General features: G+C 40.9%; 1 protein-coding gene across 5 annotated transcripts in view; it reads right to left on the reverse strand.

Annotated features, from left to right (window-relative positions):
• Positions 1-14,462: 14,462 nt before the first annotated feature.
• The window catches only part of Arhgap36 (Rho GTPase activating protein 36), a 28,626-nt gene continuing 20,184 nt past the window's right edge, over positions 14,463-22,904 (reverse strand). For 2 of the 5 annotated variants that reach the window (XM_077793979.1, XM_077793980.1), the window contains exons 2-13: positions 21,064-21,222; positions 19,815-19,880; positions 19,058-19,299; positions 18,620-18,812; positions 18,348-18,403; positions 17,963-18,113; positions 17,349-17,497; positions 16,999-17,175; positions 16,664-16,761; positions 16,432-16,538; positions 15,769-15,942; positions 14,463-14,620 (exon numbers count right to left, since the gene is read on the reverse strand). In XM_077793979.1, the coding sequence (XP_077650105.1) occupies positions 14,463-14,620; positions 15,769-15,942; positions 16,432-16,538; positions 16,664-16,761; positions 16,999-17,175; positions 17,349-17,497; positions 17,963-18,113; positions 18,348-18,403; positions 18,620-18,812; positions 19,058-19,299; positions 19,815-19,880; positions 21,064-21,222 (1,730 nt within the window). Of the gene's footprint in view, positions 14,621-15,768; positions 15,943-16,431; positions 16,539-16,663; positions 16,762-16,998; positions 17,176-17,348; positions 17,498-17,962; positions 18,114-18,347; positions 18,404-18,619; positions 18,813-19,057; positions 19,300-19,814; positions 19,881-21,063; positions 21,317-22,904 lie in introns of those variants that run through there. The other 3 variants (XM_077793978.1, XM_026413897.2, XM_026413898.2) reach the window with 3 other exon arrangements.

Below are 22,904 nucleotides of genomic sequence, written 5' to 3' on the forward strand. Positions count from 1 at the left end.
GCACACGCCTATAATCCCAGCAGCTCAGGAGGCTGAAGCAGGAGGATCCCACGTTCAAATCTAGCCTCAGCAATTTAGCAAGGCCCTAAGCAACATAGCAAGACCCTGTCTCAAAATAAAAAATAAAAAGGGCTGGGGATGTGGATTAGTGGTTAAGTATCCCTGGATTCAATTCCAAGTTTCAAAAAATATTATACATGAGTGTTCATAGCAAATAATATTTATAATAGAAAAAAGTAGAAACAACCCATTTGGTCATCAACTCAACTAATGATTGACTAAATAAAACTATAAAAATTTCTAAGATAAAACAGCAGAAAATAGGGTAATATAAGGAGTCTAGGGTATAAAATTTAAGAATGCCCTTACTCTGAGAGACTTGCACAACTCTGAGAGTGAGGCTTTACTTAAACTGTCTATCATAATCCTTTCTCCTCACTCTGACATTAACTGTTAAGTCACAGGCCTTGTGATCTTGAGGCAAAGATTTCTTAGAAATGACACACACAAAAAAAATCTATAAAAATTTTTAAATGATAAACTGAATTTCATTAAAATTAAAAAAATTCTACTCTTCAAAGGACATAATTAATAGAATAAAAGTCAAGTTCACACACTGGAAAAAATTATTCAGATTGTATAAAGAGCTATCAGCACTCTATTAAAAATCTCAAAAAAATGGGCAAAATATTTGTGCAGATACATGACCAAAGAGTACAGAAGAATGCAAAAAAAAAATTCCTAACATCATTATTTACTAGGTAAATGCAAATTTCTCATGGCATAGCCGTATTTCAATGCTAAAATATCATTTAACATTAAAAAGGAATGAAACTCTGGTACAGCATGAATCTTGAAAATATTATGTTACAAGAAATAAGTCAGTTACTAAAGGTCACACATTGATTCTGCTTAAACTATCCAGAATGGGCAAATCTATAGAAACAGAAAGTGATTTGATGGGAGCCTGGATTTGGAGGATAGAAGAGATAGAGGATAACTGCTAAAAGGTAAATGATTTATTTTTGAAGTGATGATGATAATAATTTAAATTATGGTGATAGTTGCATTAATCTGTGAATGGACAAAAATTGATTATATACTGTAAATGATAAATTGTACAACATGGAAATTATATCTTAGTCATGCTTAAAAAAAAAAAGACTTCTGCTCAGGACAAGATCACATAGACTTTTCTTTCCAAACTCCTCCACACTAAGTACAACTATAATTCCTGCAAATAAAAGATGAATAAAGGATAACTCCAAAAGTTTGAAAAAGATGTATTGGTTTGGGACCCCACAGTGACATGACACAGTGATCTCTCATGGAACTGAGAAAGGTGACCCAGGCCTACCATTTCCTATGAGTTTAGAAACAGAAGTTAGCCCACATTGGCTTATTATTCCTCTGGACCAAATGTGTGTCACCTACAACAGGTGAGCCAGAAGGCACTGCAAATCAATAACTGAAAGATCACAGAAAAATGTCAAAACACTAGACAAAGTTGCTAAACACATGCATTGGAGGAAAGATATTCAACAAATGGTGCTGTGAAAACTGGAAATCCATATGCAGCAAAATAAAATTAAACCTCTATGTCTTACCATGCACAAAAATCAACTCAAAGTACATCAAAGACTTAGCCACTAGAACAGAGACCCTGTGTCTAACTGAAGAAAAAGCAGGCCCAAATCTTCACCCTGTCAGCTTAGGAACTGACTTCCTTAACAAGACTCCTAAAGGGCAAGAAGTAAAATCAAGAATCAATAAATGGGATGGAATCAAACTGAAAAGCTTTTTCTCAGCAAAGGAAACAATCAATAACATGAAGAGAGAGCCTACAGAATGGGAGAACATCTTACCACACGTACCTCAGATACAGCATTATCTCCAGGATGTATAAAGAACTCAAAATCTTTAGGCCTGGGGCTGGGGTTGTGGCTCAGTGGTAGAGCACTTGCCTGGCAGGTGTGAGACACTGGGTTCAATCCTCAGCACCACATAAAAATCAATAAATAAAGGTATTGTGTCTATCTACAACTAAAAAATATTTTTTAAAAAACTATGCAAAAAAAGAAAAACAAATAACCCAAGCCCTTCAATAGATAAATAGATAAAGAAAATGTGGTACATATACACAACGGAATATCACTCAGCCTTAAAAAAGAAATAAATTAAGACATTTGCAGGTAAATGGATGAAGCTGGAGAATATCATGCTAATTGAAATAAGCCAAACCCAAAATAACCAAAGACCAAATGTTATCTCTGGTAAGCAGATGTTGATCCATAATGTGGGGAGTAGGAAGAATAAAGAAGCTTTGGGTTATACAGAGGAGAATGAGGGGAGAGGTAGAGCTGTGGGGATGGGAAAGTCAGTGGAATAAGACAGACATTATTACCCTACATATATGATTATACTACTGGTGTGACTCTGCATGATGTTCAGCTAAAGGAATGAGAAGTTGTACTCCATTTATGTACAGTGTGTCAAAATGCATTCTAGGAGCTAGGATTATGGCTCAGTGGTAGAGTGCTTGCCTCACACATGTGAGGCACTGGGTTCAATCCTCAGCACCACATAAAAATAAACAAAATAAAGATATTGTGCCCATGTATAACTAAAAAGTAATTTTAAAAAAATGCATTCTACTGTCAGGTATAAGTAAGTAGGACAATTTTTTTTTAATTTTTTTTATTTTTTTTTTTTTTTTTTTTTTTTTTTTTTTTTTTTTTTTTATAATATATGTTGTTTTTTTTTGAAATTTTAATATTTATTTTTTAGTTCTCGGCGGACACAACATCTTTGTTGGTATGTGGTGCTGAGGATCGAACCCGGGCCGCACGCATGCCAGGCGAGCGCGCTACCGCTGAGCCACATCCCCAGCCCCCTTTAATTTTTTTTAAATTTAAAATAGAAAAATCTCAAAACACTTGGAAACTAAACCAACCTTCTAAACAAACCATGGGTCAATGAGAATGAAAGGAAATTTTTAAAAATGTTATCAAACTGGATGAAAAAGAAAATATAGCATATCAAAACTGTGTCGCCCTATTAAAGCAGTGCTAAAATGAAAATACACAGCACTAAATGTGTCCATTAGAAAAGAGAAAATCAGACCAGTGTGGTGGCACACATCTGTAATCCCTGCAGTTCAGGAGGCTGAGACAGCCTTTTTTTTTCTTTTGGTACCAGGGACTGAATTCAGGGGCACTGAACCACTGGTACCAAAAGAAAAAAAAAAAAGAAAGAAAGAAAATCAGTAACCCAAGTTTCTATATACCCAAAGAAACTAGAAAAAGCAGAGGAAAATAAACCAAATGCAAGCAGAGAGGAGGAAATAATAAAGATACTAGCAGAAATAAATGCAATTGCAAACAGGAATTGAATAGAGAGAAAAATATCAATAAAACAAAAAGCTGGTTCTTTGAAAAGAGCAATAAAATTGATAAATCTCCAGCAAGACTGACAACCAGAAAAAGAGAAAAGATATATATTAGTAAATATCAGTAATGAAACAGACTATATCGCTATAGACAATGCAGAATTTCACAGGATAATAAGTTAATACTAAGAACAAATTCATGCCCACAGAATTCTAAAACAGAGAAGAAATGGACCTATTCCTTGAAAACACCAAATTCAACCAAAATGAAATAAGTAATATGCATAGTTTTATAATCATTAAATAAATTATATTTGTAAGTTTAGATGTTCCCCCAAAACGAAATCTGTAGTCCTAGATGATTTCATTGAAGAATTCTACCGAATATATAAAGAAGAATTAGGATCAGCTCTACAAAATCTCTTCCAGAAAGCACAGGAAGAGCTAAAAATTCTCCACTTATTTTGTGAGACCAATATTATCTTGGTACCAAAATCTGACTTTAAAAAACAGTATGAACAAAACCCTACACATCAATTATAGATCATTTATCTAGGCACAAAAATTCTTAAAAAGGAAAATTTGCATGGTTAATACATCAGTGTAAAAAAAATCACTTAAATACCATGAGCACATAGAATTTATTCCAGATGTTAGCAGGCTCAATTACATAAATCAAACAAAATAATTCATCATATCAATAGTCTAAAAGAAAAAATCATATAATTATATCAATATATGTAGTAAAAAGCATTTGACAAAATCCAATATCCTTTTGTGATAAAAAAATCTCAGCACAACCTTAAGAGAGACACAACCTCAACTAAATAAAAAGCATTCACAAAAGACCTACACTTAACATAATTATTAATGGCAAAAGACTGAATGTCTTACCCTCAAAGATTTGGGGAAATGCAAGGATGTCTTCTCTCTGCACTTTTATTCAGCATAATGTTGGAAAATCCAGTCAGTGCATTTAGATAAGAAAAAAATAAAATGCATACTAAGTGGAAAGGAAGATGTAAAACTGTCACTCTTTACAGTTGACATGATTGTCTACATGAAAAATCCCAAGTAATCTACAAAAAAAAATTTAACCTTTTAGAATAAGGAAGCTCATCAAAGTCACAGAATACAAGATCAACACACAAAACCCAATCCATTTTTAGATACTAACAATGAACATGTAGAAATTGACATTAAAAGTTCAATACCAGAAATCTGGTTTTGGCTTGACACAAAGAGCTTGGAAGTTGTCACTCTTGTCATTACAACATTAAAAAGCTGAACAACCTAAAACCCAACAACTTATCTTGGACTCATGAGAAAATCAAGGTTGCAAGGCTAATAAGTGTCATTCCTTAAGTTGGAGAGGCACCACATTAAAAAAAATATCCAACAACTGAAATTGGTTTTAGTACGGTAGAAGCTAATGGAGCCATAATGTGGTAGAACATTTAAGTGGTCATTTTGAAAAAATGCTGAAAGCTGAAGTGAACTAATATGAGTGAGAAAATTATAAGACCCACGGGCTTAGAAAGGCCCCCACACTCTTGTTTGCACGCCCTCCAAGAGCCCCACCAGGTTCTCATGATGAGAACATAAGATCCAAGGAAAAATTCTCTTATGGCTCTGAAGGGAGAGTAGAAAGAGTAACCACTCTGAAATATATTTAGAGTTGTTTCAATAATTAAGGCTAATCCCAGCAGCTCAGGAGGCTCAGAAAGGAGGATTGCAAGTTAGAGACTAGCCTCGGTAATTTAGTGACACCATAAGCAACTTAGTGAGACTCTGTCTAATTTTTTTTTTTAAAAGAAGACTAGGCGGGCTGGGGATGTGGCTCAAGCGGTGGCGCGCTCGCCTGGCATGCGTGTGGCCCTGGTTCAATCCTCAGAACCACATACAAACAAAGATGTTGTGTCCGCCGAAAACTAAAAAAAATAAATAAATATTTAAAAAATTCTCTCTCTCTCTCTCTCTCTCTCTCTCTCAAAAAAAAAAAATTTAAAAAAAAAGAAGACTGGGGAGGGCTGGGGGTATAGCCCAGTTGGTAAAGTGCTTGTCTTGCAAGCACAAGCACTGGGTTCACTCTCCAGTACTACACACACAAACAAACAACAACAACAACAGCAAAAAACAGACTAGGTAATGCATGCCTACAATCTCAGCAACTACCATGAGTCCATGGTAGCCTTCACCTGGGTTAAATCCCTAATAACAAAAAAATCAAAATAAAAGAGAAAAAATAACCAGGCTAATCTTTGCAGGTTTTCCCTTTGCCATAACCTAATTCTGAAACTTTATACCTGCTGAGGGAAGAGAATTCCTGTGCACTCCAGCTCCCTCTAGCCTTCCCATCTCACATCAGGGAAAAATAGTCAACATTGGTCAGGATCTTAAGGAAGTAGAATGGAAACATGGCAGCCAAGGAACAGAGTAAGGGACAGAAGAGAAAAAGCTCTCACTAGAGAAACACTTGTAAAGGTCAAAGGTCAGAAGCATAGGCCCATTAAAAGATAGTCTTAATCAGATTACAAAATAGCCCACTGCTCTATGCTTTCACACCACACCAACAGGGCTCCTTCATAATATTGGTGAATAGCCTGTATCTTGTAGGTCTTTCCGCTTAGGGAAGCACAATATCTATTGGGGAGAAAAAAAACAAGAACACTGGAAAAATTTGAAGCCCAATGTACCTGTAATTACAGAAAAAAAATTAAATACAACCCAATTCCTGGCAAGATAAACAAACATCCTCAAACCAGAGACTTATCTACATTTTACCCTTATACCAGATTCAACATGTTCAGCTTTTAACAAAAATTACTAGGCACACTGAAAAGCCAGAAATATCAAAGTCTGAACAGATGATATAAGGATGAGAACAAGACTTAAATATAATATAGATTTGGGAATTAGAGAGAAATTTTTAAATAACTATATTAAGGTGTTTAATGAAAAAGTAGACAACATGCAATAGATGAGTATGTAATCAGAGAAGTGGGAATTCTAAGTAAGATTTTTTTTAAATGCTAGCAATAAAAAAATACTAAAGCACAAATGAAGAATGTTTGTAATGGCTCATTGGTAGACTCAGTAAAATCAAGGAAAGAATAAATGACCTTAAATATATGTCAATAGAAATTTCCCCAACTGAAACTGAAAGAGAAAAAAAAATGGAAAAAGAAAACAATACCCAAGAACTACAAGAAATTTTCATATGGTGTAATACATGTAAATGGATTACCAGAAGGAGATGAAAGAGAGAATGGAGAAGAAATAATTGAAATAATAGTAATAAATAGCTTTCCAAAATCAATGCTAGACACCAAGCTACAGATCCAGGAAGTTCACAGAACACAAGCCATTTAAAAGCCAAAATATCATACTTAGGCTTATTATATTCAAGCTGCAAAAACCAAAGTAAAGAGAAAATCATGAAAGAAGCCAGAAGGAAAACAATTTGCCTATGGAGAAATAAGAATAAGCATTACAATGGATTTCTTACCAGGAACCATGCTAGAAGTGAGTGAAATGAAATATTTAATGTGTTGAAAGAAGAAAACCCACCAATCTAAAATTCACATGCAGTAAAATTATCCTTCAAAAGGGAAAGAAGGAAAAACTTGATAGGGAATTCATACTAGCAGCATCCTCCTGCAAGAAATATTAAAATTTTTATTGAGGTAGATGAAGAATTATATAGGTCAGAAACTCAAATTCACATTTTAAAAGACAGAATGGCTAGGCATGGTAATGCATGCCTACAATCCCAGCAACTAAGGAAGCTGAGGCAAGAGGATCAAAAGTTCAAGACCAGCCTCAGCAACTTAACAAGGCTCTAAGCAACTTAATGACATGTCAAAATAAAAAGTGCTAGAGATGTACCTCAATGGTAAAGCCCCTATGTTCAATCCCCAGTACCCATCCCCCAAAAGAAAATACAAGCACAATTAAAATTAATCTAAATATAACAATAATCAATCTTAATATGAATGGTCTGAATGTATCAATTAAAAGACACAGTGAATAAAAACAGACCCAACTACATAGTGTGTATAAGAAATCCTTTTTAAAAGACAGTTAGTGAGGCCCTAAGCAGTTTAGCAAGACCGTGTCTCAAAATTAAATAAAAAAGTGTTGGGACCGTAGCTCAGTTGTTAAGCATCTGTGGGTTCAATCCCCAGTACCACAAAAAAAGTTATAAATCAATAGCCAGGGTTACCTAGAATAAAAGAGTATATACACAAATTTCCAATATTAAAAATGAAAAAGAATACATTATCCCTTATTTAATATACATTAAAATTAGAATAAGGAAATACAAAATACAATTCTATGCTCACATATTTTATAACTTAGATAATATAGACTAATTCCTTGAAAAAGTCTACCAAAACTAACACAAAAGTAGAAAATCTGAGTATAAATAGCCTGAAAACCACTGTTTGTATTGAACAAATCAAATTAATAATTTAAATCTTCTAAAAAGGATAAACCATTCTTACATAGTTTTATTGATGCATTCTGCCAAACATTTAAGGAATAAATAATATCACTTTTCTACCATCTTTTCCCAGAAAAATGCACCAGAAGAAACATATCCTAGTTCATTTTATGAGACCAGCATTATCTTCATATCAAAGCCAGATGAAAATATTAGAAGAAAAACAACAGGAAAAAATCTTCCATAAAAATAGATTCAAAAATCCTCAACAAAATATTTATAAATCAAATATAATAATGTGTAAAAAGAATTATACACCATGACCAAGTGGGATTAATTCCAGGTAAGCATGGCTGGTTCAACATTTGAAAAACGATTAATGTAATTCATCACAACACAGGCTAAAGAAGAAAATCATAGTATCATATCAATAGGTGCAGAAAAAAGCATTTGACAAAAATCCAACATTCACTCATGATAAAACTCTCCTTAAATTAGGGATAGATGGGGAATTCCCTCAACTTGATAAAGAATATGACAAAGAAAAACTATAGGTAACATATTTAATACAAATAAACTAGATAATTTCCCTTCAAAAAAAGGGAAAAGGCAAGAATGTCCACTCTCACCACTTATAGAAGTGTACTTGAAATCCTGTCTAGTGCAGTAGCATAAGATAAGGAAATGCATAAATAAGAAAAAAAGAAATAAAATTACCTTTATTCACCGGTGCCACAAATGTCTATGTAGAAAATTCTAAAAGATCTTAAACAATATATACTCCTTGAGGAAAAAAAGCAAGTATAGCAAATATACAGAATGCAAGGTCAACATACAAAAGTCAAAACTACTTTCCTATATAGAGGCAATGAACAATTTGAATTTGAAATAAAAACTGGACATGTCTGCATCCCAGCTGCTCAGGAGCCTGAGACAGGAGGATGGCAAGTTCAAAGCCAGCCTCAGCAATTTACCGAGGTCCTAAGCAACTCATGAGACTCCATCTCAAAATAAAATATAAAAAGGGCTGAGGATGTGGCTCAGTAGTTAAGCACCCAAGGGTTCAATCCCTGGTACAAAACAAAGAGCGGAAGACAAAGAAAGAAAGAAAAAGAAACTTGGAACCCAAATGGGGAGAAGGAGAAGGAGATGACAGAGGTAGTGGGGATGGATTGCTCAGTGGCCTGAGGGCCCTGCTGAAGTTGGAAATTCTGACTGTTAGGAGCAGCACTCTAAACATTGATACCCTTTCTACCATAGTGGTCCTTATTGGGATTGGAGCAACCAGATGTTTGGAGAGTCTTCCAGTGGGGACTAAACAGTGCATATATGGGGGGCACAAGGGGATGATGGTGTGGTCAGTACTAAATTAATGGGCCTCAAGATGCTGGTGGCATAAGGAAAAAAGTGACAAGCAAAGGAAGGCTTGGGGCACAGGACCCCTCATTGAGGTCAAAGAGCAGATGATGTGGGACTCAGCCATTGCTGGAAGACATGGGTCTCAGTGGGATGTTGGGAGTTGAGTCTTTCAGAGGTGAAGCCATGCCCAGTGAGGCCAAGGACTGGGGTTGGCTGACGTGCTGAGACGTTAAAGGGCAGAGAGGTCTGAAGCTAGAGTGTATGAGATGGGTCTTCTGTGTCACCCAGCAGGAGGACAGGACTTGGAGTGTCAAGTCCTTAGAGCATGGGGATGATAATGCTCATATCTATGCACACTCTCAGCCCCAGTTCCTTAGTTACTAGGAAGGAACATAAGATTGGGAAAATTTTTTGTTTCAGAGAAGGCCAGAAAGTGAAGGGAATGTTTTGAAATACTTTGCTTTACTGTTCATTTCTTGGTTTTTAGTTGAGTGAAAAAGCACAGGTAAATTCTTTGACACAAACACATGTTGTGATTTCCCCAGTCATTGGGATTGGAGTTCACACTTTCAACAAGGAAGCTTCGGTTTTCTACTTTTTTTTTTTTGTACTGGGGATAGAACCCATGTGTGTTTAATCACTGAGAAATATCCCCAGCACATTTTTTATATTTTGTTTAGAGACAGGGTCTCACTGAGTTACTTAGGACCTGGACAAGTTGCTGAAGCTGGCTTTGAACTCGTGGGCCTCCTGACTCAACCTCCCAAGCTACCAGGATTATAGTCATGCACACCAGGCCTGGTTTATTTTAGTATTTTCACCCCCCACAAAATCCTGGAATTATAGTCAGGACAACTGTCTGAATCATATCCTTAGATCTCGTTTTGGGTAAATTATTTCCAAGTCTGAGCCTTAGTACAACAACCATAAAACAACAAAGTGGAACTGGATAAACTACATTTTCTTCTGGCTCTAATATCTGTAAGACCCAGATAAAACTTTTAGTATCTGACTGAAATATCACAATTTTTGTCTAACATTAGGCTTTCCTATCTGGAAAGCAAGAACCTATATGGAAAAAAAGTGAAGTTCACTTGTTGAAAGTGTAAACCCCAATCCAAAATAAATGACTGGACACATCACAATGCATGTTTGTGTCAAAAGCAGAATGTCAAGATGCATGAGCCAGTATAATCTAATATTTAAACAATCCAGCTTTGAATACTGGCTATTTTCCCACTAACCAGCTGTATAATTTGTGCAGGTTATTTAACCTCTCTGTATCATTTTCCTCAAGAATATAATGAAGATGACAGTAGCATGTATCTCATAGAGTTATTATGAATATTAAATTAAATGATGCATGTAAAGCTTTTAACACACTGCCACTTTGAAATAATATGTGTTAACTATCATTATAATTATTACAAGATTATTATTATAGGAGTCCAATGGTACATGTCTGCTGTTTATAAAGCTCTATGCAAGGAAATATGTTAGACCAAACTGTATAAAAATAAATGACATACATCATAATACTTTCTGGGGCCCTGTCCTTGACATGAGAAAATTTCAAGTCTGTCATGATGCCATAAACTTTCAAGAAAGTTTGGAGGTCTCATCAATCAAACAGTAGTAAGTTATTCCTCTTACCCTCATAAGTCATATGTCCCTGGATGTTTCTAGGCTTTCCTTTTGCACCTATTCAGGAGGACTGTATCAGTTGAGAACATCTAGTGGTCCCCCCTTTACTATACTCCTTTCCACTTAATAGGGGTATTTTTTTTTTTTTTTTGGTATCAGGGATTGAACTCAGGAGCACTGAAACATTGAGCCACATCCCCAGTACTTTTTATAGTTTATTTTGAGACAAGGTTATGCTGAGTTGCTAAGGGCCTTGATAAGTTACCGAGGCTGTGAGGTTGGCCTTGAATTTGTGATCCCCCTTCCTCAGCCTCCACAGCCTGCCTTAACCTCCCCAGCCTTCCTCAGCCTCCCCAGCTGCTGGGATTACAGGCATGCAATACCCCCACCCGGTTTAGAGACCATTTTTAGGCATCCTTCCTTATGTTACCTCTCCCTCATCTAGCCTTAAAACATTAATTCTACTTCAACACTTTCATCCTCTTCATTTAGTTAGGGCCCTTGTCCCTTTATTCCATTTATTTCCCATTAATCCTTCTACTTTATTCCATATCTCCCCACCTTTCCTCCACATCACTTCCTGATTTCAACTCCACATCACTCCATCCCCTATATTACATCTCACTCCTTCCCTTTTTTCACATCACCCTTTTCTACCTTTCCCACTCACCACATACCACATCACTCCATTTCCTTCTTTCCAGGTTACCCCTCCTCTTTACCCCATGTCATCTCCTCCTCTGTATTCCATATCCCCACTCCTTTATCCCATGCCCCCTCCATTTATTTTACATCATTCCTCGCCTTTTCCAGAAGTTACCCCCTCCCCTTCACCCTCTCTCTATTTTCATAAGTCACCCCCCACCCTCTATCATCCTCTACTCCATATTCCACATCACCACTTCCCTTTATCTCATGATACCCCTCTTTATTCCACATCACCTATGCTTTATCCCATATTATCCCTTCCTCTTTGATACTCATGACCCCTTCCCTGTATTCTGTTATCCTCTTTCTTGTTTATTCCACATTATCCCTCCCCTTTACCCCAAGTTATCTTTTTTCCACGTGATCCTTGCTTTTGTCCCATGCCACCTCATCTTTATTCCACATTATCCCACCCCCCTAATCCCATGCTACCCCCCCTTTGTCATGCCCTCCTCTTTGTTTTGTACCATTCCCCCCTTTCTCCCATGCAACCCCTTTCTTTATACCAGGCAACACACTTGTTTATTCAGCATTACCCCTCCCCTTTATCCCATGTCATCCACTCCTCTTTGATTTACCTGATCCCTCCCCTGTATTCTATTCCACTTTTTTTTAGATGGATGTCATACCTTTATCTTTATGTGGTGCTGAGAATTGAACCCAGTGCCTCATAAGTGTGAGGCAAGCACTTGACCACTGAGCCACAATCCCAGCCCCCACTCAATTTTACATTATCCCTCCCCTTTATCCCATGCTACCCCCTTTCCTATATCCCATGTAATCCCACCACTTTCCTTTACCCTATCATCCCTGCCTCTGTATTTCACATCACTCCTTCCCTTTATCACATACCACCCCTCCTCATTCTACATTATCCCCCCACCACTGTTCGCCATCATCCCCTCCTTATATTTCACATGACCCCTCCCTTTTATCCCATGCCACACCTTTTTTATTCACATTATCTCCCCATCCTGTCACCCCTATCTTGTTCTGTCACCCTATTTATTCCACATTATCCCTCCCCTTTACCCCATGTCTCACCCCTTTATTTCACTTCACCCCTTTCATTATGTCATCCCTTCTCTTTATTCTACACCACCCATCCCCTTATCTGATCCTTGTTTTTCCCCACAACCCCTCTCCTTTATCCCCTATCACCCCCTCCTCTTCATTCCACACCACCCTCTCTGAAGTCATCCTTTTTCTACGGTATACCTTCTTTTTATCCCATGTCCTTCCCTTCTTTATCCCATGTTACTTTTCCATTTATCCCATGACACCCCCTCCTCTTTATTCCCCATTATCTCTACCCTTAACCCAAATCATCCCTTCTTTATCCTGCCACACACACCCTCTTTTTTATTTTATTTTGGTACAGGGGATTGAATCCAGGGGATTGAGCCACATCCCCAGCCCTTTTTATGTTGACAGGGTCTCACGGAGTTACTTAGGGCCTTGCCAACTTGCCTCTGCACCCAACCACCCCATTTATTCCACAATTCCCTATTATACCTCCCATTTATCCCATGAATATCTTTGTGACCCCTCCCCTTTATTCCATGTCATCTCCTTCGTTGCATATTGCCCCTTCCCTTTATCCTGCCACCCCTTTAAATTTAGGACCCTCCACTTTTATCCTGTCATCCCTCCGTTGTTCCTCATCATTCCAGCCCTTTATCCCATCCCACCCCATTTTTATTTCACCTTTCCCCTTTATATCATCATCCCCTTTTCCCTCTTTCCTCCTTCAGCTGTATAGTCACAGCTTCCCTATTCACCCACCCCCCAAAATTAAAAGGAAAAAGACCACGGTAAGGCAGGAATATATGCTGTCACAACACAAATGTTTATTAATGATTAAATGCCAGAGAAGTTTTAACAATCACAAATCTTCGAGCTCTGCGGTTGTTATCCATTGTATGATCAGTTTCTATCCCTCAATACAATACATTCTTCACTCTATGGACCTCAGCAGTTGTTACCCATTAGTATCAGCTGTAATTTGGATGTCATACATAACCCATATCTGTGTGTTACCAGAGCATGTCCCGCAAATTTGTACCGTCCTGCATAGAGGAACTACAGAGACGATAGATAAGAACATTTGTAATCAGGTGACTTGAACTACTTGGAACTATGTGTCCGAACCTAAACTAGCCCGTTTTGCTGACAACATGGTGTGAACACCAGCTGTCTTTAAAACAGATCCAGGTACTAAAGTCTAATTTTTCCTCTAACTTTTGACCCCAGAAAAGCTAGTCAGGCTTACACTTGAGGTTTCCCTGTTGGTGTGACCTGAGCAAAACTGCACAGAATTTAGGAGTGGCTTTTTTGACGAGCCATCGGTCTCAATAATTTGGGGGGAGTATGGGGATCCTGAGGCGGCAGAGTTGCTGCGGGGACACGGCTATGAGTTGGTGTGACATGATTTAGCATTAATTGTCAGCTGTCAGTAGGCTGACCTAACGTTCTAGCATGCCTCTTGAGGGCCTTTCCAATAGAGCTCTCGGGAGGAGGGGCGGAAAGTAAGGAAAAACATGCAATCCCCTGCAGGGGAGGGAAAGCACCTCGAGATTTGTGAGCTTCTCTGGGACAGGTGTTTACCACAAATGTAACATCAATTAAAGGAGGGCTGCAGTGTGAGAAAGCCAAGACCAAGGGTAAAAGAGAAAGGCAAGGTAGCACCAGGGAGCCTGGGCATGACACAGAAACATCTCTGCTTTTACCAGCTGAGGAGACCAAGCATCCCCAGTGAAGGGGCTGGCAGTGTATTGGGAATTCCTATCCTGACCCGAGCATCAGGTGGAACTCCTCTCAGATCTATCTTCAAGATTCTCCTTCATGTTTCCTGTGACATCCCAGGTCTACCCCCACCCTTTTCCCTTGTCCGGCACCTTAAAGGAGGAAAAACACTTAAGGAAAGAAGTAGCCGATGCCAGATTTGGCCTCCTTCTCACGGGGCACACGGAGCAATGGGCGGTCTTGCTCCGGAATGGGAGGGTTACCCGCTCCTTCCTCATCGTCATGGGAACGGGCAGTGCCGGGAGGCACGGCTGGCTCCTCAGAGGAACCTGGAAAATAGTAACAATGTTACTCCTAGACATCAGATAGCACCCAAGGCCCGCGGATCTAATTTTGGGTTTTAAATACAGTATGAGAAAAGACAGGGCAGGAATGATTATCCCCATTTCAGGAGTCAGTAAACTGAAGCTAACAGCACACAAGTTTCTAAAGCTCTCACCACTGTGGAAACTGGAAAGATAGGTTAGGGAACAGAATAGAGACCAAGCTCAGAGCAAATTAATGACACCACCAGGTACAGGGGGAAGACGGTGACCTAATAACCACCACCACATAAAAAGAAGGTTCACTAATTTTACCAAGCAAATGAGTATCAAAGCTGGAACCGGAAACTTAAAGCACTGCATAAAGGGCACAAAATAGATGTTACTCTTAAATGACTCAGGGCTAGGCTGAGACTCATTCTTAAGGACAGTGGTATCTACAGCAGATTCAACACCTGAGTCTTCTTTACCAATCAGAATTGCCTTTGGATTCTGAACTTCTTTAGGGTCGACATCTTTAGGCATTGGGACTTCATCCACATTCATGACTTCTTCCAGATTGACAGCCACGGATGGCAGAGGGTCTGGAATTGTACTGGAAATGGAGACATCTTCAGTCTCTGGAGTCACAGTGTCAATTTCACCATCTTCAAAAGCCTGGTCTTCCTGACAATCTGGGGTTTCATTTTGAATCTGGGCATTCTCAGGTTCTGGAACCACACTGAGAACTGGAAGGTAACCTTCAAGAGTGGGGTTTTCTTCAGAGTATTTGTTTCCATCGATGTCAGAGTCTTCTTTGTGCCCTGAACATTCCTCCACATCTGAGGATTCTTCCAGATCTTGAATTTCGCCAAAATCGATGGTATTTTCAAGGGCTGTGATCACAGGGATAGCCTGGACCTCTTCAGGGGTGGGGTCTTCAGATTCCGCAGCTTCTTCATACCTTGAGATTTCTTCATCATTTGGGAGGCCAGCAAAAGCTGGGACCTCTTCAACATCAAATTCTTCAGGGTTTGAAATCCCATTGACCTCTGGGAATTTTTCAACACATGGGGCTTCATCAATAGCTGGCATTTCTTCAAGACTAGGGTCATCATAATCTGTGGTTTCATCCTTATCTGAGACATCTGCATTGTCTGGGGCTTCCTCATTACCTGGAATTTCACCAGCTTCTGGGATTTCTTCATTGTTCTGGATTACGTTAAGATGGGAAACTTCTGCCAGGCCAAGATTGTGGTGGTTTTCAAAATTTGGTCCTTGTTCGAGATTGGGATTCAGATTTCCTAGAGGGTTCAAGATTACTTGCACATGTGAGGGTCCTTCGGGTTCTGGAACTGGATCAAAGTTAGGTATTTCTTCTAAGTCTGGGATCTCAATGAGTTCTGGAATTTCTTCACCTGGTCCTAGAATATCCGCAAGAGAAGGAAGATTACCAAAATTCAAGGGGTCGTCGTCATCATTATCACCACCATCATCATCGTTGTCGTCGTCACCATCATCATCATCATCACCATCATAATCTTCTTCATCAAGCTCTGGTATGTCGTCAAGGTAACCTTCAATTTCAAGGTCATTTGGGAGCATAAAACCTTGATTGTTCCCAAAGACTACTTGATTGAAATATTCAATTGCTAGCTGTTCATTGACTGACAAATCTTCCTCAGAGTACTCATCTTCAGGAAGGGCATGGTCCTCAGCAGGGGCCTGACCCTGAGCAAGGGTTTGACCCTGAGGAAGGCCCTGATCCTGAGGAAAGCCCTGACCCCCTGCAGGGAACTGACCTTCAGGAAGGGCCTGACCTCTTGAAGGGAACTGACCTTCATCAAAGGGCTTGCTTTGACCAAGGACAGCAGCACGGGCTTCAGCAGAGGTTTCCACTGGATCAGAAAGTAAAGCATCTTCTTCCATCTTGATGCGTGCACTCCTGAATGGAAAGGAATGTTGAACAAGTTATTTTGTACTTGCACTAACTAACATAAAGATCATGTGGAGTTGGAAGCCCCCATAGAATAATGTCCTTTAGGCTAAATTGAAAAAAAAACAACTCACTGAATCCTTCTCAGATTCCTGCGACGGATAAAATCAAGAGCTTCAGGACTGGACTTCCACACACGCTTGGCAACCTGTCTCTGAATATGAGGCGGCACCTGAGAGTAAAATTAAAATTAGCAATATTAGTCTTTATTGCTCAGCACCTTTTCATTTATGTCTCCATCAGGTACCAGGATTGAAAGACAACCTCCAAATTGCTGACCATCTAATTTGGAAAGAAATTCTAGACTGGGAACTTTATCTGCCTGCTTTGGTAACCACATACAATTCTCCCTTGCTTGGTGAATAAAAGAGGACTGTGTGAAATAAGAATATCCAAAATTTGCATCTACCTGAAAAAGAACATCCCAGTTATCAATCATGGCACGGACCACATTGACAGAAGCAACATAGTGGTCAATTCCCAGTTTTGTCTTGCGGGACTCCCTCTTGCCAAATTTTCCCTTCTTCAGGAGAGCAGATCCAAACACGAGAGCCAAATTGGTGGAGGTCATGCGGTTGCCAGGAACCTAGGTACAGGAATGCAGAAAGTGACTGACCTTGAGATAGTATTAGAAGTTGTACAAATGGATATACACCTCTTTTTATTTGTTTCACTTTCTTTTTACCACTATATTTTCTCATACACTTGCGCACATGTTCCCTACTACAGTTCTCACCACCCTTTCCCCGATCTTTTTACCAGCTGTCCATCAAGTCCAATGGAGTCCTCGCAATGCTCAGTAATTTTATGCAATGCCTTCAGCAAGCGCTCCAAAGTATCACTGTGGCAAGGTGGCATCAGATAAACAAGCAACTGCAGGGCAGAAAGCTGATCCTGGGGCTTCAGAGCTGAAAAAAAGGAAAAGAGGGACCAGCTTAGGGGGCTGGCCTTGGCAGCAACCCAATACCAAGGGAGATGAGCTACTCCAAATTGCTGATGGCTATGCAGAAACTACCTAAATAACTTGCCTTTACTTGTGTACAAAGATTTGAGTTCAGGAACCCTAAGAGTAATAAGTGTTCCCACCATGAAAACCAGACCTCTACAGAATCTGGGTGGTTCTTTGCCCTGAGAGGGCACACACGGTTTTAAGAAACTAGAGAAATTCCCAAGTAACATATTTATAAAGAGACAAAGTAACTTGGAGACGGTTTGGGAAGATTTTTATTTTTAATTGACAAATAATATGCATATTATATCCTAGAGAGGTGTTTTTCATCTTCTGATATTCTTTTTGACTTAGGTCCTTGGGGGTCACTAGACCTCTTGACATTTCCTTCCCTTGCCCCAACAAGGGAGGGCAGAAGACTTACTTGCAGTCAGAAGAAAGGACATGTACAGATCATCTGGCAGCAGAGAGTCCTTCATGTCACGGAAAAACTCCTTGAGGAGTGCAGCAATATCATGCACATTCTGATTGTCATCCAGCACTACATCCAGACCTTGATCAAATGCTTCACGGAGCTACAAGGGAGAAGAGACATGGTTTGTCCTGCTCACTACAGGCTCCCTCTTGGTCATTCCTTCAGGAAGTCTCAGGCTTCAGGGGAGGCAGCTAGCATAATATTGTATGTTGGGGACTAGAAAGAAGACCTTATTTCCACAGTCATGAAACTACCATCATGTCTCTAGGCGAGCCCCCACTTCCATCTGCTTTTACTTGACCAAGAACCAAACGTGTAAACATAGTCAATTTACCTTACGCACTCTCTGCGCCGAATACTCAATGGTGAAAATCCCCACTGCCTTTAAGCCTGAAAGAAAGAAAGCAGATGATCCAAAAAAATCTGACCCCTTTCCCCAGGGTGTTTCCCCTCTCCTTCCTTAAGAGCTGCATCCTAACCTCTACAAGTGCCAGGGCAATTTTATCAAGCCCTTGATCCCATGATCTCTTTTCTCTGTATTTCTATAACATCCTCTTTCTCTTTAATTGCCTCCTTTCATAATTTAACCATTTGCAGCTCCCTTACCATGTTCCTCAATGAATTTGCAGCAAGCCTCAACAACCTGGGGGATTTGTTTGGCAATTGGATTGAGACTCATCTTCCTTTTGGATCCAAGAAGTCGCTGGCCAATAGGAAATGAAACCCTTGAAAGTTGCAGGGTCTGCAGCAGCAGAGCCCCGTCCTCCAGCTCAGCCAGACTATCCACAGACACTGCACCCTGTGGAGAAATCCAGACAATATTAAAATGGGGGAGAACAAGGTCTAGATTTAGACACGAGTACTGCATGTGACATTCAAAACAGGAGAGGTTCTATGTAGCAAGCCAAGTACACCCTTTCAGAATGTTTCCTTTACCTGTCCACCCGCCCCCCCCCCATGAGGATAGAAGCCTTGACCTTCTTGTCCCACATCACTGCACACCTCAGGAATGGCCCCTGTCCGAAACCTGGTAGTTTAACTCACTCTACGCCCACGGCGAGTGAACTCCCGGGGCAGGGTGGGCTCATTCCGCCTGCGACTGAAAAAGCGCCTGATGCGGCCAAACATCCTTTGCACCACGTTTCCCCGACGACGACGGCCCGCAGCCTGACCGGTGGTGGCTTCTTCTATCTGCATCCTGGCTGTCAGTTCTTGATGCTTGCGGCGGGTGAGCTCGTTCACCAGTACCTCTTCCAGGCGAATGCCAAATGTCTTGAGAGAGACGTCTGGGGAGTCAGAGAGAGAAAGAATGAGAAACCTCAAAGCCCCGCAGCACTTATATCGGGAGGAACTGCAGGGACAGCCACCCTCCCCCAAGAACCTCCAGCAGACAACCCCACCCCTTCCACACTGCAGTGCCCCTCCCTGGGGAGCTAGCCAAAAAGACCCAGCAGTATTTACACAAAAGTATTCAACACTCAACTCAGCCCCACTCAACTACCCTGAAGGGGCTTAAGATCCTGCCAGGGGGTGACCACCTAGAAACAAGAAGGGCGATCTCAGGCTGAGCAGTCTGGGGCTCATCCACCCGAAGGCCTAATTAGGCTGGTCTGGGAGGACCGCCCCTTGCGCCTCAGCTTTGAGCCATTTCCCAATGTCACCCTCTGAGGGGTTTCTGGGAGGGAGGGGGAGTGACTTGGGCGGCAGTGGGCCCCGCCCAGTCTCCAGCAGCCAGGGGCACACTATGGGGGGAGGGGTGCAGCACCCTATTTCTCTCAAAGAAATTACAGAAGCCCCTCACCCCTCTCTTGTCCTCTCAGAATCAAAAACCACTTCTCCAAGGTGTTGGGACGGTCAGTGGGTAGAGCTACAAGAAGAGAAAAAGAAAAGAAACGCACACTTAAATACAAATAGGGCTCAGATAAGTGACTCAAGCATGGCCATACATTAATCCGCAGCAGGGAGGAGGGAAAGGGGGAGGGGGAGCTCATTCCAGCCCGCGAAAAATGTTTTGATTTCTCCCAGCCTCAGTTTCCCTGCCAGACAACAGGACCAATCTTATCTGACACACACGAAAACTCCGAAGATTTAATCAAACCAGATAACCTAAGGCGCATCTTGCTACGCAACAGCGGTCTCTCAACACAACACTTAAATATAAAATTCAGGGGCGCTCAGGCGCCTGAATCATGCAACAGGCGAGGGGAGGGGCTCCACCCGCAGCGCCTCTGAGAGTGAGGGTCGCCAAGTTACTGCGACGCACTCTAGCACCCAGGTTGCCGTCGGCTCCTAGCGCGGTGCCAGGAGAAGCGGCGACACCTGGCTGTCCCTAGCTCCAAATCCCACAGCTGCGGCTACCCGCGAGGTCTCCTAGCCCTCCGCTTCACCCAGTTCGGACTGCGCCCTCAGCGCGCACCTAGAGACCCCCGCCGCCCCCTGCACTTTCCAATGCTGCTAAAGCGCCCCTCCGCAGCGCAACCGCGCAACCTCCCCTACTCGGTGGCCAAATTTGCGCCGGTACCCCAGAGAATCCCCCCACCCCTGAGCAAGCTCGAACCCTGTCCTGTGCAGCGTCCCGATTGTAGCCAGCTGAGGTGGGAAGCGCTCACATAGCAGCTTCTGCTGCCACCTCCCCCCGAACCGCCCTCCCACTCTTTCGCCTGGTTTGGTGCGTGTCTCTCACTGTCTCTCAAACGCGGTGTCTCTGTCCCAGTCCTCTCTCCGAGTATCCTTCTGCACCTCAGTCGCCCTGCCCAATTCTGGAAACACACCTGGCGCGTGCGTCTCTTCACCTGAGCTCACTTCTACTCAGTCTCTGACATTCGTTTTTACCACCCTTCAACCCCCCCCCCCACTTCCACCCAACTCAACTAATCTTTACCTCTTTTGCAATTCAATAGACAGCCTGAAACAACTCCCACTTCCTCAGGCGCCAGGGAATTAGAAGAGGCGCTACCCTTTCCTACTCTGCAGACCTCAAATCTGTCCCTTTGGCCCCGGGGGTCCACTCGCCCAAAGGCGAGGATGCCACACTCCGGGGTACAGCTCACCTCGGTCAGGTCGGAATTCAGAGAGGAAATGCCTGGCCACGAGTTCGTGGTAAGCAGTCTCTTGCAGCTTCAGACGCTCCAGCTCAGAGAGGCTGTGTATTGACACCATCTTCATCCTTCTGTCGGGAATGTGTCCTGGGGCTCCTCCCAGGACGCTCACTAAAAAAATGAAGGCGGACAACAAGAGCAAAGTGGGCATGATTCTGGGGCAGCGTGTCCTTGCTGCCTTCAGAAAAGGAATGCAGCCACCCATTCTGGAATCGAATGATTATCAAGGCTGCATCATCCAATTGTCACTGGACCTGGTGGAGGGAACTATGGGGGGGGGTAAATGGGGAGGGAAAACTGGGAGGCGGCTTCACCCACAAGCAGGGCTGCCTCTGGTTGCTTATTTAAAAAAAAAAAAAAACAACTTAAAAAAAAAAAAAACAGCTCTGAACAGATAGTCCAGAAAAGAAAAAACCTAATTAGAAAAAAAAGGGAAAGAAACCACCTCACAATTTTCTTTAGAAAGCAGTTTTGAGACAAAAATTAGTATTTTCTATTAATTAGAACATTGATGGTCTAGTTTTAATTTTTTCATGATATACTCAGTGCTGTCTGGATTGGGCAAAAAGAAGGCTTTCATTTAAGCTGGGAGCAATGTAAATTCTGTAAATTTATACAAAAATTATTCCAGAAAACAAACTGGACACATGGGTCTGGAACCAAAAATTGTCCCCAGTCTCTTTGACCAATAATTCCCCTTCTAGGAATCTATTCTAATGATATCTTCCTACAGACAGGAAAATCCATATGTATATGAGCCATAATAGTAAGAACTTAAGAGAAAAAGCTACCCCAGCAATGAGATTAGTTATACAAATTACATAATGACTATAGTATAAAAATTATGCAATCATAAAATGTTTACAAAGAGCCTTTCAACAAATAAAAAATACAGAATTGCAATTATGATTACAACTATGTGAAGGAAAAAATGCATAAAAATTAAAGACAAAAATGTACCCAAATAATAAGCTTCATATTAAGTGGTAATAATTTGTTTGACTTTGTCTTTTCTCTATTTACTGAAATTTGGGCAACTTGATTATATTATTTTTCATGGGAAAAAAATCAACATCTACCAACACAAACATTTCCAGACCATTTCCAGTCAGACTTCCTATACAACATTGGTGATCAGAGTGAAGTTCATTTTAGTATAATGGGAAACCTGTTTTATATGGCCTTTCTCCAAGGTCCCCACTACCATATTGCTCCCAGGTTGCATAGCATTCCCCAGTGGAGATTTCCCTGTACCCCACAGCATCCTTTCCTGCATATTCTCTGTTACCCATTTATTCTTTCATTCACTCACTAAGAAAAGAAATCTATTAATTGCCCACTTTGAGCCAGACACTACAGATTGAAAGGTTGAGCAAGATAATACTACTCTTCTCATAAAAGATTTAACAATGCAGTGAAGGAGATACACAGGTTAGCAACAATTTACATAAACCTTGTGATAAGTCAGTCAGCCAAGATGTAAACAAAGTACTGTGAGAGGAGAAAGGAGAAAACATCCAACTTTGCCTGGATACAGCAAGGGGGAGAGTGTCCAGAGAGAACAGCTTGTACAAAGGCAAAGAGATGGGAGAGGGGTTTTCATCTCAAAGCAATATGAAGGCATTGGAAGGAGATAAATCTTGATGGGCAGGGATGAGATCGTGACTAGCCCTGTAAGCCATGTTCAGCAGTTGGACTTTCTCCTGAAGCCAACAGGGAACTACCATAGGGTGCCAGTCTGAGTTGTACCATGGAAAAAAAAATCAGAGAGCCATGAAATAACCTGGTCTGGG

This window comes from Urocitellus parryii, chromosome X (genome assembly GCF_045843805.1).
Source record: "Urocitellus parryii isolate mUroPar1 chromosome X, mUroPar1.hap1, whole genome shotgun sequence".
In the NCBI taxonomy this organism is placed as follows: Eukaryota; Metazoa; Chordata; class Mammalia; order Rodentia; family Sciuridae; genus Urocitellus; species Urocitellus parryii.